Raw genomic sequence first — 18,703 nt, forward strand, 5'->3', positions numbered from 1 at the left:
GCTGATGTTTAAAAACCACTGCTAGAGATTAGATGCTCTGGAGAGGAATAAACTATAAATAATAGAGAATTTTGGAATTAAATTTGGAGCTACTGGTAACTGGAACATCTGGATTATAGACATGGTCCTGTCATGTATTGCTCCTGAGACCTTGGGCCAGTCACTTAACTTTTATACCTTCTTAATTTTTCTCTTTTTACTGCCTCTGTTATGATGGCTAAATGAGGTAATGGAAGTGAAAGTGCTTTTTAAACTGTCAAAGGTTGTAGGAATATTGCTTATTATGCTGTCAGATTACTAACCCATGAGGAAAATCTGTCACATTAGAAGTAAAAGCAGACCTGGGCCTGCCCTCAGATTAACAGATGGGTCAACATCTGCTTTCATGAAAGTACCACTTTGCCATTCTGTCTACTGTAAGTTCTTTCAAAGCAGTACCTGGGAACAAAACTGGCTGCTAGAAGATGTTACAATGTGAGCCTGTGGTTCTAGAAATGGTTGCCATGAGTTGTTTTATCCCCTGCTAATGGGAAGTGCTTTGGCTCCTGGGTGTTTGGGGGCTTTAATCAGCCTTTTAAATATCTGGTCCTTTGTCTTCCATGAAGGTACCCAATCATGATGGGGAGTGAAACCAGTGTTACTGCCTCCTGTTTTGAAAAGTGCACTCGGGACATTTTCCAGAAAACACTGTGGTACTTTGTGAATGTCGTTTTTTATATCAAGAATGTTTGTCTCAATAAAAGATTTCTCCGCTGTCTCAGATCATGGACCAGGCCATAACAGTGGGGGCTCCAGTGATTGGGCTGAATGACTCTGGGGGAGCACGGATCCAAGAGGGAGTGGAGTCTTTGGCTGGCTATGCAGACATCTTTCTGGTGAGAAACTTGTTAATAGAGAATAGAGAATAAAAAAATACAGGGCTTAAGTTCTCTAAGCCATGACCTGGCCAGAGCTTCTCCAACTCTCCTTATTGTTCTCTGCTGCGTTGTGTCTGTTCTGTGGGTCCTTTCTGTGTCACTGGGGGTGGGATTGAAGGGTAGATGAAAAGCAAGAGAGAGTGGGAAGAGAGAGTTTTCATTTTTTTCTCATAGAGGGCCACACATAGGGGAATTTACAGTTACAGATCGTTCATAAGGGAAAAGCACTTGAGAATTTTTTTTTTTTTGAAAGCAGGGGAGAGGAAATATGAAAAGTTAAAATGAACTGATGTGCTAGAATTAGAATTTAAAAAAAAAGTCGCACTTTTAAACAATTTTTTTGTTAAAACACTACAGGATTGTTATATAAATTCCAAGCCATAGTGCAAAGAAGAATGAAATCACCCCAGAGCCCAGCATTCAGAAACATTTGGAGAGCCTCATTACTGACATCTCTTTGCTTATTTACAGACTGAAATTATGAGAGAAAGAAATGAAAAGAAACATAAAATAATGTGTTATGTGAAGTATAAAGTGTATTTGTGAGAGATACAGTAAGAGAGATTGGGATGAGGGAGAGACATACTGCAGCCAGAAACTGGCAACACTTCCAGGGAGGATAAAGGAAGGAGACAGGCAGACATTGTTTCTAATCAGGCCAGCCATTCTTGTCATCCCTGCTCTGCAGGCTTGCTTCTGTGGGTGGCTTGGCCTAAGCAGTTTAGGCCTGGAAGTCATTCCTGTATAGAAACAAAAGAGCGGCCCTCAGAGACGTGGTGATAAACCACCACATTTTAGAGCTTGACTGGATTTTAGAATATCATCTAGTTGAATACATCTTTATGGGTCTGGAGGAGTTTTTTTTAAAAAAATATTTATTGATTGATTTATTTAGAGACAGGGTCTCGGTTGGCCAGGCTGGAATGCAGTGGCATGATCTCTGCTTACTGCAACCTCAGCCTCCTGGGCTCAAGCGAACATCTCACCTCAGCCTCCTGAATAGCTGGCACCACAGTCATGCACCACCACATCCGGCAAATATTTTGATATATTTTTTTAATAGAGGCGGGGTTTTGCCATGTTGCCCAGGCTTGTCTTGAACTCATGGACTCAAGCGATTGACCTGCCTTTGCCTCCCGAAGTGCTGGGATTACAGGAGTGAGCCACCACGCCTGGCCTTTAATTTTTGTTTTCAAGGGCTAGTCTTTACTTTCAGATCTTCATTGCTTAATTAATTGCTTACTAATGCTGCTTGTCATATTGATACCTCCACTCACTTATTCCTACCTGTGTTATTTTTTGGTAACTTTTTATTTTGATAAAATTTCAAACTTCAGGCTGGGCGCAGTGGCTCAAGCCTGTAATCCCAGCACTTTGGGAGGCCAAGGCAGGTAGATCATTTGACGTCAGGAGTTCAAGACCAGCCTGGCCAACATGGTGAAATCCTGTCTCTATTAAAAATACAAAAATTAGCTGGGCGTAGTGGCACATGCCTGTAATCCCAGCTACTCAGGAGGCTGAGGTGGGACAATTGCTTGAACCCGGGAGACAGAGGTTACAGTGAGCCAAGATTGTGCCATTGCACTCCAACCTGGGTGACAGAGCAAGACTCCGTCTCAAAAAAAAAAAAAAAAATTCAAACTTTATGGAAAATGACAAGAATAGTACAGGAACTCCTATATGTGCTTTTCCCAGATTCACCAGTTGTTTACATTTTCTCCATTTGTTCTGTTATTCTCTCTCCATATATACATATTTGCATGTTACATTTTTCTGAAGTATTTGAGAATAAATTGAAGATACTATGTCTTCTTTACCTCCTAAGTTCTTCATTGGGTATTTCTAAAGAATAAGGATATTCTGTTAAATAACCAGAATACAGTAATACAAATCAGGAAATCTAACATTGATTCATCTATGTTATTCTAATTCATTATCCTTATTCAGGACTTAAGTCCTTTATAGTGTGTGCTCTTGGTGTGTGTGTGTGCTTTCTCTGTGCACACTCTCTCGCTCTGTCTCTGTGTGTGTGTGTATACATATATGTGTGTATATATATATGTGTGTGTGTGTGTGTGTGTGTGTGTGTGTGTGTGTGTGTTCCTCCTGGCCAGGATCCAATCCAGAATGAAGCATTGACTTTAGATGTTATCTCTCTTTAATCTTTTTTGATCTGGAGCAGTTCCTGTCTTTGTTCTCCATGATCTTGACATTTTAAGAAATAGCTTTATAGGGCCAGGTGTAGTGGCTCACACCTGTAATCCTAGCACTTTGGGAGGCCAAGGTGGGTGGATCACTAGGTCAGGAGTTCAAGACCAGCCTGGCCAAGATGGTGAAACCCTGTCTCTACTAAAAATACAAAAATTAGCTGGGTGTGATGGCAGGTGCCTGTAATCCCAGCTACTCAGGAGGCTGAGGCAGGGAATTGCTTGAACCTGGGAGGTGGAGGTTGCAGTGAGCCGAGATCATGCCACTGCACTCCAGCTTGGGTGACAAAGCGAGACTCTGTCTCAGAAGTAGCTTTATTGAGATATAATTTATAAACCATAAAATCCACCCATTGTAAACATGTAATTCAAATTAATTTTTAGAGTTGTGCAGCCATAATCTAGTTTTCGAACCTGCCACTCCAAAAATACCCTCTTGCTTTTTTGCAGTCAGTTCCCACCTAACCACAGTCAACTCCTCACCCAACTTTCTTCTTTTACAGATTTTTCCATCTGACTCCTTTCACTAAGCACCGTTTTTTGAGGTTCATTTATATTGTAATGTGTATCAATTCATTCCTTTTTATTGGTGAATAATATTCTGTTGAATATTTTACATATTTTCATCATTTACCAATTGAGGGATATTTGGGTTGTTTCTAGTTCCTGGCTATCATGGATAAATGCTACTGTGAACATTTGTGTATTACTCTGTGTGGACATGTGTTTTCATAACCCTTGGGTAGATAAGTACCTAAGAGTGAGATAGTAGTTTTTATGATAAGCTTGTTTATAACTTTTTAAGAAACTGCCAGATTGTTTTCCAAAGCAACTAAACCATTTTATATTACCATGAGCAATGTATTCAGGGTCACAGGTTCTCCACATCTTTGTGGATTACTTGGTATTGTCAGTCTTTTTTTTTTTTTTTTGAGATGGAGTCTCGCTCTGTGGCCCAGGCTGGAGTGCTATGGTGCCATCTTGGCTCACTGTAACCTCTGCCTCCCGGGTTCAAGTGATTCCCCTGCCTCTGCCTCCTGAGTGGCTGGGATTACAGGCATGTACCACCACGCCTGGCTAATTTTTGTATTTTTAGTAGAGACAGGGTTTCACCATGTTGGCCAGGCTGGTCTCGAACTCCTAACCTCAAGTGATCCGCCTGCCTTGGCCTCCCAAAGTGCTAGGATTATAGGCATGAGCCACTGTACCCAGCCACTCTTTTTTTTTTTTTTTTTTTTTTTTTTTTGAGACAGGGTCTCACTCTGTTGTTCAGGCTGGAGTACAGTGGCATGATCACAGCTCACTGCAGCCTCGACTTCCTGGGGTCAAGTGATCCTCCTGCCTCAACCTCCCAAAGTGCTGGAATTACAGGCATGAGCCACTGCGCCTGGTCCAGTCTTTTTGACTATAGCCATTTTAGTGGTGTGTAATGGTATCTCACTGTAGTTCTAGTTTGCATTTCCCAGATGACTAATCATGTTGAGCATCTTTATGTACATATTAGTCATTTGCAAACCTTCTTTGCTGAAATGTCTATTCAGATCTTTTGTCTATTTTGTAATTGGGTTTTTGAGTTGTAAGAGTTCTTCATATATTCTGGATACAAGTCCTTTATCAGATATATGATTCGTAAGTACTTTCTCCCAGTCTGTGGCTTGTCTTTTCTTTCTTAGTGGTAGCTTTATTTATTTTTATTTTTTATTTTTTGAGACAGCCTCACCCTGTCCTCCAGGCTGGAGTGCAGTGGCATGATCTTGGCTCACTGCAACCTCTGCTTCCTGGGTTCAAGTGATTCTCGTGCCTCAGCCACCCAAGTAGCTGTGATTACAGGCGCGTGCCACCACATCCAGCTAATTTCCTTGCCTTTTTAGTAGAGACAGGGTTTTACCATGTTGTCCAGGACTGGTCTCGAACTCCTGAGCTCAGGTGATCTGCCTGCCTTGGCCTCTTAAAGTGCTGGGATTACAGGCATGAGCCAGCACGCTCAGCCTATTTTTATTTTATATTTTAAAGACAGGGTCTTGCTCTGTTGCCTGGGCTGGAGTACAGTGGTGCAGTCACAGCTCACTGCAGCCTTGAACTTCTGGGCTCAAGCAATCCTCCTGCCTTAGCCTACTGAGTAGCTAGGACTATAGGCACACACTAGCACACCCAGCTAATTAAAAAAAAAAAATCCTTTTGTGTGTAGAGATGGGGTCTTACTACATTGGTCAGCCTGGTCTTGAACTCCTGGTCTCAAGCGATCTGCCTCGGCATCCTGAAGTGCCAGGATTACAAGCCACTGCACCCAGCCTGTGGTGGCTTTTTTTTCTTTTTTCTGAACTAGGGTCTCACTCAGTCACCCAGGCTGAAGTGTAGGGGTGTGATCGTGGCTCACTGCAGCTTGGACTTCCCAGGGTCAGGCAGTCCTCCTGCCTCATCCTCCTGAGTGGCTGAGACCACAGGCACATGCTACCATGTCTGGCAGTTTTTTTCATTATTTGTTGAGGTGGGGTCCCACTATGTTGCCCAGGCTGATCTCAAACTTCTGGACTTAAACCATCCTCCTATCTCGGCTTCCTAGAGGGTTGGTATTACTGGCATGAGCCGATGTGCTCAGCCTCTGGTGGCTTTTGAGGTGGAGACATTTTTAATTTTGAAGTCCAGTTTATCAGGTTTTCTTTTGTGGGTCATGCTTTTATTGTCATATGTAAAAACTGTGTGATACAAAGTCATGAAGATTTTGTTTTCTTCATGGAGTTTTTTTTTGTAGGTTTGACTCTTTTTTTTTTTTTTTTCCTGAGACGGAGTCATGCTCAGTCGTCCAGGTTGGAGTGCAGTGGTGCGATCTCGGCTTACTGCAAGCTCCACCTCCTGGGTTCGTGCTATTCTCCTGCCTTAGCCTCCCGAGTAGCTGGGACTACAGGCGTCTGCCACCACGCCTGGCTAATTTTTTTTTGTATTTTTAGTAGAGATGGGGTTTCACCACGTTAGCCAGGATGGTCTCGATCTCCTGAACCCGTGATCCACCCACCTCGGCCTCCCAAAGTGCTGGGATTATAGGTGTGAGCCACCGCGCCTGGCCTTTTTTTTTTTTTTTTATTTGTGGTTTCGCTCTTGTTGCCCAGGCTGGAGTTCAATGGTGCAATCTCAGGGATTACAGGTGCCTGCCACCAAACCTGTCTAATTTGTGTGTGTATGTGTGTGTGTGCGTGCATGAGCGTGGGTCTCGAACTCCTAACCTCAGGTGATCCGCCCACTTTGGCCTCCCAAAGTGTTGGTATTACAGGCGTGAGCTTCCACGCCCAGCCAGCTCTCTTATAGTAGGTCTGTGATCCATTTCAAGTTAATTTTTGTATATGGCGTGACGTGAGGGTCTAACATCATTCTTGTCTCCCACCATTAATTGACATAACTATTCTTTCCCCACTGAATTGTCTTGACACATCGATAAAAATATCAGTTGAGCATAAATGTAAGGGTTTGTTTCTGAACTCTGTTCTTCGATTGTTCTATGTCTATCCTTAAAATAGAACCTGTCTTGATTACTGTAGTTTTATAGGAGTTTTGAAGTTGTGTAAAGTCCTCCAACTTGGTATTTCTTCTTCTTCTTCTTCTTTTTTTTTTTTTTTTTTTTTTTTTTTAGATGTGGTCTCGCTTTGTGGCCCAGGTTGGAGCACAGTGGCATGATCTCAGCTCACTGCAACCTCCACCTCCTGGGTTCAAGCGATTCTCCTGCCTCAGCCTCCCAAGTAGCTGGGATTACAGGCACATGCCAGCACACCCAGCTAATTTTTGTACTTTTAGTGGAAATGGGGTTTCACCATATTGGTCAGGCTGGTCTTGAACTCCCTCAAGTGATCCACCCACCTCAGCCTCCCAAAGTGCTGGAATTACAGGTATGAGCCACCATGCCCGGTGGTAGTTCGTTCATTCGTTCTTTTTGTCTGTCTTTCTGTCTTTTTGTCTTTCTGTCTGTGTTGTCTTTCTTTCTTTGAGATGGAGTCTCACTCTGTCGCCCAGGCTGGAGTGCAATGGTGCGATCTTGGCTCACGGCAGTCTCCACCTCCCAGGTTCAAGCGATTCCCTGCCTCAGCCAAGTAGCTGGAATTACAGGCGCCCACCCCAATGCCCAGCTAATTTTTCGTATTTTTAGTAGAGACAGGGTTTCACCATGTTGGACAAGTTGGTCTCCAACTCCTGACCTCAGGTGATCCACCTGCCTCGTCCTCTGAAAGTGCTGGGATTACAGGTGTGAGCCACTGTGCCTGGCCCAATCAGCTCTTAACTCTACAAAAATGCCTGCTGAGATTTGATAGGAACTGCATTGAGTCTGTAGATGAATTTGGTGAGAATTTACATCTTAACATTTTGTGTCTTTCACTCCATATAGATGGAATGTTTCTCTGTTTATGTAGCTTTTTAATTTGTCTCAGCAGTATTTTATAATTTGCAGCATACCTGTCTTGCATTCTTTTGTTAAACTTATATTTAAAATATTTCACTCTGGCCAGGCGCAGTGGCTCATGCCTGTAATCCCAGCGCTTTGGGAGGCCGAGGCAGGGGGATCACCTGAGGTCACAAGTTTGAGACTAGCCTGGCCAACATAGTGAAACCCTGGCTCTACTAAAAATACAAAAATTAGCCACGTGTCGTGGTGCGCACCTGTAATCCCAGCTACTCAGGAGGCTGAGGCAGGAGAATCACTTGAACCCAGGACGCAGAGGTTGCAGACTCCAGCCTGGGCGACAGAGCAAGACTCTGTCTCAAAACAAAACAAAACAAAATATTTTACTTTTTGTGATGCTATTCAGAATGGAATTGTCTTGTTAATTTCCTATTTGGATTCTTCTTTGCAAATGCATAGAGATACAATTGATTTTCATATGTTGATCTTGTATCCTGCAGCTTTGCTGAGGTTGTGTATTAGCTCGAGTAAGGGGGGTGTGTGTGTGTGTGTGTGTGTGTATTTCTTTGGATTTTCTATATATACGATCATGTCTTCTACAAATAGAGGCAGTTTTACTTACTCCTTTCTAATCTGGATGCCTTTTATTTCTTTTTCTTGCTAATTGCTCTGCCTAGAACCTGCAGCACAATGTTAAGTAAAAGTAGTAAGAGTGGACATCCTTGTCTTGTTCCTAATCTTAAGGAGAAAGCATCCATTTTTCACCATTAAGCATGATGTTAACTGGTGTTTTTTTTTTTTTTTTTTTTTTTTTTTTTTGGTACATTCCCTTTCTCAGGTTGAGGAAGTTCTTTCTACTTCTGATTTTTTGAGTATTTTTATCATGAAGGGTGTTTAATTTTGTCAAATGCTTTTTTATGCATCTATGAGATAATCATGTGTTTTTTGTTCTTTATTCTAATGATATGGTATGTAACATTATTGGTTTTTAGAATGTTTAGAAACCAACCTTGTATTCCTGTGATAAATCCCACTTGGTCATGGTATATCATCCTTTTTTGGAAGGTGCTGAGCTCTGCTAGTATTTCCTTGAGTACTTTTGAATCAATATTAGTAAGAGACATTGGCCTACAGTTACCTTATGATGTTTTCTTTTGGTTTTGGTATTATAGTAATTCTCACCTCATAGAATGAGTTAGAAGGGTTGCCTCTGTGAGATAGGTTCACTATGCACTGGTTACGAACTTTTCTGATTTCAGTAAGATGGAACACTCACACAAGTTACGTGAAGTGCCTGGCCACATCTATTGTTTTTTGACTTTTTTATTTTTTCTCCTCTAGACAGAGTCTTGCTCTGTTTCCAAGGCTGGAGTACAATGGTGCAATCTTAGCTCACTGCAGTCTCCACCTTCTGGGTTAAAGCAGTTCTCCTGTCAGCCTCCCGAGTAGCTGGGACTACAGGCACACGCCACTACGCCCAGCTAATTTTTGTATTTTTAGTAGAGACAGCGTTTTACCATATTGGTCAGGCTGCTCTTGAACTCCTGACCTCAGGTGATCCACCTGCCTCGGCCTCCCAAAGTACTGGGATTATAGGCATGAGCCACTGAGCCCGGCTGTTTTTGACTTTTTAATTATGGCCATTTTTGCAGGAGTAAGGTGGTATCTCATTGTGGTTTTCATTTGCATTTTCCTGATAGTGACAGGAGCATTTTTTTCATATGTTTGTTGGCCATTTGTGTATCTTCTTTTGAGAAATGTCTATTCATGTCCTTTGCCTGCTTTTCGATGGGATTATTTTTTCTTGCTGATTTGAGTTCCTTGTAGATTCTGCATACTGGTCCTTTGTCAGGTGCATAGTTTGCAAATATTTTCTCCCATTCTGTGAGTTGTCTCTTTCCTGATTATTTCTTTTGCTGTACAGAGGCTTTTTAGTTTAATTAGGTCCCATTTATTTTTGTTTTTGTTGCATTAGCTTTTGGGGTCTTAGTCTTGAATTTTTTGCTTGGGCCAGTGTTCAGAAGAGTTTTTCCAATATTGTAGAATTTTTATGGTTTCAGGTCTTAGATTTAAGTCTTTGAAGTCTGGTAATGTGATGCCTTCAGATTTGTTCTTTTTGCTTGGTATTGCTTTGGCTATCTGGACTCATTTGGTTCCATATAAATTTTAGGAGTGTTTTTTCTAGTTCTGTGAAAAATGATGATGGTAATGGTAGTGTTTTGATGGGAATTGCATTGAATCTGTAGATTGCTTTGGATCATATAATCATTTTCACTATATTGATTCTTTTTTTTTTTTTTTTTTTTTTTGAGACAGAGTCTCGCTCTGCCGCCCAGGCTGGAGTGCAGTGGCCGGATCTCAGCTCACTGCAAGCTCCGCCTCCCGGGTTCACGCCATTCTCCTGCCTCAGCCTCCCAAGTAGCTGGGACTATAGGCGCCCGCCACCTCGCCTGGCTATTTTTTTGTATTTTTAAAGTAGAGACGGGATTTCACCATGTCAGCCAGGATGGTCACGATCTCCTGACCTCGTGATCCGCCCGTCTCGGCCTCCCAAAGTGCTGGGATTACAGGCTTGAGCCACCGCGCCCGGCCCCCACTATATTGATTCTTACCTCCATGAGCACGAGATGTGTTTTCATTTGTTTGTGTCATGTATCATTTGTTTCAGCAGCATTTTGTAGTTTTCCTTGTAGAGATCTTCACCTCCTTGGTTAGGTACATTCCTAGGTATTTTATTTTATTTTTTTGCAGCTGTTGTAAAAGGGATTGAGTTCTTGATTTGATTGTCACCTTGGTTATTGTTGGTGTATAGCAGTGCTATTGATTTGTGTACATTAATTTTGTAACCTAAGACTTTACTGAATTCCTTTATCAGATCTAGGAGTCTTTTGGATGAGTCTGTAGAGTTTTCCAGTTATATATGATCATATCACTGATAAACAGTACTTGTTTGACTTCCTGTTTTCCAATTTGGATGCCCTTTCTTTCTTTCTCTTGCCCGATTGCTCTGGCTAGGACTTCCAGTACTATGTTGAATAAAAGTGGTGAAAGTGGGCATCCTTGTCTTGTTCCAGTTTTCAGGGGGAGTGCTTTCAACTCTTCCCCATTCATTATGATGTTGGCTGTGGGTTTATCATATATTGCTTTTATTATTTTGGGGTAAATCCCTTCTGTGCCTAGTTTGAGGGTTTTTTTTTTTTTTTTGGTCTTAAAGAGATGCTGGATTTTTTCACATGCTTTTTCTGCACCTACTGAGATGATCATATGGTTTTTGTTTTAAATTCTATTTATGTGATGTATCACATTTATTGACTTGCATATGTTAAACCATCCCTGCATCTCAGGGATGAAACTCACTTGATCATGTTGTATTATCTTTTTGATGTGCTGTGGGATTTGGTTAGCTAGTATTTTGTTGAGGATTTTTCATCCATGTTTATCGGAGACACTGGTCTGTAGTTTTCTTTTTTTAATGTCATTTTCTGGTTTTGGTATTAGGGTGATACTGGCTTCATAGAATGATTTAGGAAGGATTCCCTCTCTCAATCTTTGGAATAATTTCAGTAGGATTGGTACCAATTCTTTGAATGTCTAGTGGAATTCAGCTGTGATCCATCTGGTCCTGGGCTTTTTTGTTGTTGGCAGTTTAAAATTACTGATTCAGTCTCACTGCTTGTTTTTGGTCTGTTCAGGGTTTCTATTTCTTCCTGATTTAGAGGACTGTATGTTTCCACGAATTTATCCATTTCCTCTAGATTTTCCAGTTTGTGTGTGTAAAGATATTCATGTTAGTCTCGAGTGATCTTTTGCATTTCTATGATATTGGTTATGATGTTTCCAGTTTCATTTTTAATTGAGCTTATTTGGATCTACTCTCTTCTTGGTTAGTCTCACTAATGGTCGACCAATTTTGTTTATTTTTTCAAGGAACCAAGTTTGTTTTATTTATTTTTTTTGCTTCAATTTCCTTTAGTTCTGCTCTGATCTTTGTTATTTCTTCTGCTGGCATTGGGTTTAGTTCGTACCCATTTCTCTGGTTCATGGAGGTGTGACAGTAGGTTGTCAGTTTGTGTTCTTTCAGACTTTTTGATGTATGTATTTAACATTGAACTTTCCTCTTAGCATTACTTTTGCTGTATCCCCAGAGGTTTTTATAACTTGTGTCACTACTATCATTCATTTCAAATTTTAAAATTTTCATCTTGATTTATTGTTAACCCAGAAATCATTCAGGAGCAGATTATCTAATTTCCATGTATTTGTATAGTTTTGATCATTTCTTTTGAAGTTGATTTCTGGTTTTGTTCCACTATGGTCTGAGAAGATACTTGATATGATTTCAATTTTGTTAAAGTTATTGAGACTTGTTTTGTGGCCTGTCTTGGAGAATGTTCCATGTGTTGATGAGAAGGATGTATATTCTGCAATTGTTTGGTAGAATGTTCTGTAAATATCTGTTAAGTCCATTTGTTCTAGGGTATAGTTTAAGTCCATTGCTTCTTTGTTGAGTTTCTGTCTCCACAAAAACAGTCTAGTGCTATCAGTGGAGTGTCGAAGTCCCGCATTTCACTGTGTTGCTATTTCATTTCCTAGGTCCAGTAGTAATTGTTTTATAAATCTGGGAGCTCCAGTATTAGGTGAATATGAATTCAGGATTATATCTTTTTGTTGGATTGTTCCTTTTATTATTATATAATGACCTTCTTTTTCTTTTTTCTTTCTTTTTTATTATACTTTAAGTTCTAGGGTCCATGTGCACAACATGCAGGCTTGTTACGTATGTATACGTGTGCCATGTTGGTGTGCTGCACTCATTAATTCATCATTTACATTAGGTATATCTCCTAATGCTATCCCTCCCCGCTCCCCCCACTCCACAACAGGCCCCGGTATGTGATGTTCCCCTTCCTGTGTCCAAGTGATCTCATTGTTCAGTTCCCACCTATGAGTGAGAACATGCGGTGTTTGGTTTTCTGTTCTTGCGATAGTTTGCTGAGAATGATGGTTTCCAGCTGCATCCATGTCCTACAAAGGACATGAACTCATCCTTTTTTATGGCTGCATAGTATTCCATGGTGTATATGTGCCACATTTTCTTAATCCAGTCTGTCATTGATGGACATTTGGGTTGGTTCCAAGTCTTTGCTGTTGTGAATAGTGCCGCAATAAACATACATGTGCATGTGTCTTTATAGCAGCATGACTTATAATCGTTTGGGTATATCCCCAGTAATGGGCTGGTTGGGTCAAATGGTATTTCTAGTTCTACATCCTTGAGGAATCGCCACACTGTCTTCCACAATGGTTGAATAGTTTACAGTCCCACCAACAGTGTAAAAGTATTCCTATTTCTCCACATCCTCTCCAGCACCTGTTGTTTCCTGAGTTTTTAATGATTGCCATTCTAACTGGTGTGAGATGGTATCTCATTGCGGTTTTGGTTTGCATTTCTCTGATGGCTAGTGATGATAAGCATTTTTTCATGTGTCTGTTGGCTGCATAAATCTTTTGAGAAGTGTCTGTCCATATCCTTTGCCCACTTTTTGATGAGGTTGTTTTTTTCTTGTAAATTTGTTTGAGTTCTTTGTAAGTTCTGGATATTAGCCCTTTTTGTCAGATGAATAGATAGCAAACATTTTCTCCCGTTCTGTAGGTTGCCTGTTCACTCTGATGGTAGTTTCTTTTGCTGGGCAGAAGCTCTTTAGTTTAATGAGATCCCATTTGTCAAGTTTGGCTTTTGTTGCCATTGCTTTTGGTGTTTTAGACATAAAGTCCTTGCCCATGCCTATGTGCTGAATGATATTGCCTAGGTTTTCTTCGAGGATTTTTATGGTTTTACGTCTAACATTTAAGTATCCAATCCATCTTGAATTAATTTTTGTATAAGATGTCAGGAAGGGATCCAGTTTCAGCTTTCTACTTATGGCTAGCCAGTTTTCCCAGCACCATTTATTAAAAAGGGAATCCTTTCCCCATTTCTTGTTTTTGTCAGGTTTGTCAAAGATCAGATAGTTGTAGATGTGTGGTATTATTTCTGAGGGCTCTGTTCTGTTCCATTGGTCTATATCTCTGTTTTGGTACCAGTACCATGCTGTTTTTGTTAGTGTAGCCTTGTAGTATAGTTTGAAGTCAGGTAGTGTGATGCCTCCAGCTTTGTTCTTTTGGCTTAGGGCTCTCTTGGCAATGCGGGCTCTTTTTTGGTTCCATATGAATTTTAAAGTAGTTTTTCCCAATTCTGTGAAGAAAGTCATTGGTAGCTTGATGGGGATGGCATTGAATCTATAAATTACTTTTGGCGGTATGGCCATTTTCACGATATTGATTCTTCCTATCCATGAGTATGGAATATTCTTCCATTTGTTTGTGTCCTCTTTTATTTCATTGAGCAGTGGTTTGTAGCTCTCCTTGAAGAGGTCCTTTACATCCCTTGTAAGTTGGATTCCTAGGTGTTTTATTCTCTTTGAAGCAATTGTGAATGGGAGTTCACTCATGATTTGGCTCTTTGTTTGTCTGTTATTGATGTGTAAGAATGCTAGTGATTTTTGCATATTGATTCCGTATCCTGAGACTTTGCTGAAGTTGCTTATCAGCTTAAGGAGATTTTGGGCTGAGACGATGGGGTTTTCTAAATATACAATCATGGCATCTGCAAACAGGGATAATTTGACTTCCTCTTTTCCTAATTGAATACCCTTTATTTCTTTCTCTTGCCTGATTGCCCTAGCCAGAACTTCCAACACTATGTTGAATAGGAGTGGTGAGAGAGGGCATCCCTGTCTTGTGCCAGTTTTCAAGGGGAATGCTTCCAGTTTTTGCCCATTCAGTATGATATTGGCTGTGGGTTTTTCATAAATCGCTCTTATTATTTTGAGATATGTTCCATCAATACCGAATTTATTGAGAGTTTGTTTTTCTTTTTTTTTTTCTTTCTTTTTCTTTTTTACTGTTGTTGCTTTAAAGGTCTATTTTGTCTGATATAAGAATAGCTACTTCTGCTTGCTTTTGGTTCCCATTTGCATGGAATATCTCTTTCCCCCCTTTACCTTGAGGTTATATGAATCCTTACGTGTTAGATGAATCTCTTGAAGACAGCAGATTTTTTTTTGGTGATTTTTAAAAAATCCATTCTGCCATCTGTATCTTTAAGTGGAGCATTTAGGCCATTTACATTCAACATTAATATTGAAATGTGAGGTACTGTTCTATTTATCGTTTTAGTTGTTACCTACTTTGTTTTTTTTTTTTTCATTGTGTTGTTTTATAGGCCCTGTGAGTTTTATCTTTCAAGAGGTTTTATTTTGGTGCATATTGAACTTTTGTTGCAACATCTAGAACTCTTCTTCTGAAGAGTAATGCTGGTTTGGTAGTGGCACATTCCCTCAGCATTTGTTTATCTGAAATGACTTTATTTCACCTTCATTTAGGAAGCTTAGTTTTGCTGGATGCAAAATTCTTGGGTGACAGTTATTCTGTTTAAGGAGGCTAAAGATAGAACTTCAATCCCTTCTAGCTTGTAAGGTTTCTGCTGAGAAATCTGCTGTTAGTCTGATAGGTTTTTCTTTATATGTTACCTGGTGCTTTTGTCTCACAGCTCTTAGGATTCTTTCCTTCATGTTGACTTTAGATAGCCTGATGACTATGTGCCTTGGTGATAATCGTTGTGCAATGAATTTCCCAGGAGTTCTTTGAGCTTCTTGCATTTGGATATTGAAATATCAGGCAAGGCCAGGGAAGTTTTCCTCAAGGATTCTCTCAAATAAGTTTTCTAAACTTTTGGCCTTCTCTTCTCTCACAGGACCACCAAGTATTTTTAGGTTTGGTTGTTTTACATAATCCCATATTTGTTGGAAGCTTTGTTCATTTCCTTCTTCTTTTTTTTTCTTTGAGATAGGGTCTTGCTCTCTCACCCAGGCTGTAGTACAGTGGTGTGACCTCTGTCTTCTGGGCTCAAGCAATCCTCCAACCTCTGCCTCCTGAGTAGCTGGGACTACAGGCACATGCCACCACTCCCGGCTAATTTTTATATTTTTTGTGGAGACGGGAATTTGCTATGTTGCTCAGGCTCATCTCGAAGTCTGGACTCAAGCAGTCCACCTACCTTGGCCTTCCAAAGTGCTAGGATTATAGGCATGAGACACTGTGCTCAGCCTATTTATTTCTTTTGATTATTTTTTCTTTATTTTTGTCTGATTGGGTTAATTCGAAAGCCTTGTCTTGGAGCTCTGAAATTCTTTCTTTTACTTGTTCTAGTCTGTTGTTGAAACTTTTCATTGCATTTTGTATTTCCGTAAGTGTCTTTCATTTCCGGAAATTCTGATTGTTTTTTCTTTATGATATCTATGTAGAAAATTTTTCCTTTGTATTCTGAATAGTGTTTTAAGTTTTTTTTATGTTGGTTTTCACCTTTCTATGGTGTCTCCTTGAGTAGCTTAATAATCAACCTACTGAATTATATATATGATTATTTCAAAGATTTCATTTTGGTTTGGATCCATTGCTGAGGAGCTAGTGTGATCTTTTGGGGGTATGATAGAACCCTGTTTTGTCTTATACCAAAATTACTTTTCTGGTTCCTTCTCGTTTGTGTAGAGTATTTCTTCTCATTGTTCTCGAATTTATTTTTGATTTGGCTGTGGTTTTTTTAAGTTTCTTTTTCCTCCCCACTAAAGATGTGACTTTAATGTTTTTAGTTTATTATAGCCTAATGTGATTCTTAATGCTTTTAGAGTGAAGATTCTTAATGCTTTTAGAGTGAAGACTGTATGAGTTCCTTGGCTATAGAGAGTCTTTGTATGATGGCTTCTTTAGATACTGGTTGTTTTTATTTATTTATTTATTTATTTATTTTTTGTTGAGGTGGAGTCTTGCTCTGTCGCCCAGGCTGGAGTACAGTGGCGCAATCTTGGCTCACTGCAGCCTCTGCTTCCTGGGTTCAAGCGATTCTCCTGCCTCAGCTTCCCGAGTAGCTGCGACTATAGGCGTGCACCGCTATGCCTGGCTAATTTTTGTAATTTTAGTAGAGACGGGGTTTCATGATGTTGGCCAGGCTGGTCAAAAACTCCTGACCTCAGGTGACCCACCTGCCTTGGTCTCCCAAAGTGCTGGGATTACAGGCGTGAGCCACTGTGCCTGGCCTGTGTTTAATAGATATGTACTTGATGTGTGCGCAAGTTCCCTGTCTCCTAAGGGGTTGAGATGGAAAGGTCTCTTGAAGCTTATCTCCTTCCCCTGTGGTGTGCACTTTTTAATTTAATTTTTCCTCTGTATTTTATTTACTAAGTTGATGGTTAAGGCTTCAGGCCAGTAGGGGAGGTGTCCCTGGGTAGGAACCAGTTGTGGCTAAAGCTAATGGGCAAATGCAGTACTCAATAAGGCAGTGGTTCCAGCCTTGATGAAGGTGGCTGGGGGAACTCTCAAATAGATGTACTGAGGTCTTATCAGGGGGAAGGGTGGGAGCCACCTCAGCTCCCCTGCCAGGCCAGTAGAAAAGCTAGTCATCTCCCAGACTTGATCCTGCCCTAGTGTTCCAGCTGTTCGGATCAGACAGGCACTTCTTTTCATCTGTAGGACTGTTGTTGTTCCATATAGAGAGGAATTTGTGACTCTGCCCCTCTTGCAAGCCTGAACTTGGGCCAGTGTGGGGGTGGGGGTGAGGGGGTACCTTCTGTGGGGATGCAGTCACTCTGAAGTGTTCCAGGAAGGCTGTCTATAGGTGCGCCTATGCCACGCTCCTGTGGAGAAGCCCCAGCTGTGTCTGTGTAGTGGTGGACAAGGTGGGAGAGAAGATACCTTCTCCAAGACCCTTCATGAGCAGCAAAGCTGCCTGATTGTTGGGGTAGAGCTGCAGACTTTCCCTTCTGAGCCCAGCACTGCAATTGTGTCTCTGGTGAGAGGAACTTCCCATCAGTGGAAAGATCTGGAACTCAAGGCCCGCCATCCGAATTCTTTTGTCCCACTGGGTATTCCCTTGGTATGGTGGTCTCCTCCTTCCCTTAGGAGTAGGACTTCCTGAGAGCCAGGTTACATTGATTGCTATTGTTCTTCTGGGTCTAGCCACCCAGTGGGGCTGCCCAACTCCAGGCTGGTGCTGGGGAATGTCTGCAAGGGATCGGTAAGGGGACCTGTCCTCAAGTCTCCCAGCAAGGGATATACCAACACTAGCGCTGATGGGGGTGGCAGGGGAGTGAGGTAGACTCTTTGAGGTTCCTTGGTTACAGAAAGCCTTAGTGTGCTGGCTTTCTCAAATGCTGGTTATAATAGTAGTGAATTGGTCACGTGGACAGATGCAGGACCTCCTGGTTAACCAGGGTTTTGCAGGCAATGGTGATGTAGCAGGAAGTGCCACAGACAAAATCCCTCAGACACCAAGTTAAAGAAGGAAGGGGTTTATTTGCCCGGGAGCATCGGCCAGACTCCTGTCTCAATAGCTGAGCTCCCAGAGTGAGCAAGTCCTGTCCCTTTTAAGGGCTCACAACTCTAACGGGGTCTGTGTGAGAGGGTCGTGATCGATTGAGCAAACGGGTAAGTGACTGGGGGCTGCATGCACCGGTAATCAGAATGGAACAGAGCAGGACAGGGATTTTTACATTGCTTTTCCATACAATGTCTGGAATCTATAGATAACATAATTGCTTAGGTCATGGGTCAGTCTTTAACTACCAGGCCCAGGGTGCGGCACCCGGCTGTGTGCCTGTGGATATCATTTCTGCCTTTTAGTTTTTACTTCTTCTTTCTTTGGAGGCAGAAATTGGGCATAAGACAATATGAGGGGTGGTCTCCTCCCTTGTTCCCCCACTTTGAGACTCTCACTCATTTTATTAGTGGGAGTTCTCACCTTCATCTTCACTACCCATGTCTGCCTGCATGACAGATCGATAGTGATTCATGTAGTACACTTGTGCTGAAGCACTCTGGTGAACTAGAGTAGCCATGAAACCTTTTACCATTTGAATGAGTACAGGTAGTAAACAAGGGATCAGTAAGCAGGTTCCTATTACTACTATAATTTCTATTATAAGAGTTTTAAATCCTCCTAGCACTGGGAACCATTTTCAAACATGGCCTCAGGGTCAGATCCGTGCCACACTTGTACAGGCATATGTGCCAGTTTCGTCATGTCTTTAACTATATCTTCGACTACTTGCCCCCGATCATCTACGTGCAGGCAGCAATTGGTAAGGTTAAATTTTCTA

The 18,703-nt window shown here is 41.3% G+C and overlaps 1 protein-coding gene across 1 annotated transcript in view; it reads left to right on the forward strand.

Annotated features, from left to right (window-relative positions):
- The window catches only part of PCCB (propionyl-CoA carboxylase subunit beta), a 1,054,487-nt gene that overhangs the window by 973,734 nt on the left and 62,050 nt on the right, over positions 1-18,703 (forward strand). The window contains exon 6 of the mRNA XM_050779627.1: positions 762-875. Within this exon, the coding sequence (XP_050635584.1) occupies positions 762-875 (114 nt within the window). The remainder of the gene's footprint in view (positions 1-761; positions 876-18,703) is intronic.

The sequence above is a fragment of the Macaca thibetana genome, chromosome 2, assembly GCF_024542745.1.
Source record: "Macaca thibetana thibetana isolate TM-01 chromosome 2, ASM2454274v1, whole genome shotgun sequence".
Classification (NCBI taxonomy): domain Eukaryota; kingdom Metazoa; phylum Chordata; class Mammalia; order Primates; family Cercopithecidae; genus Macaca; species Macaca thibetana.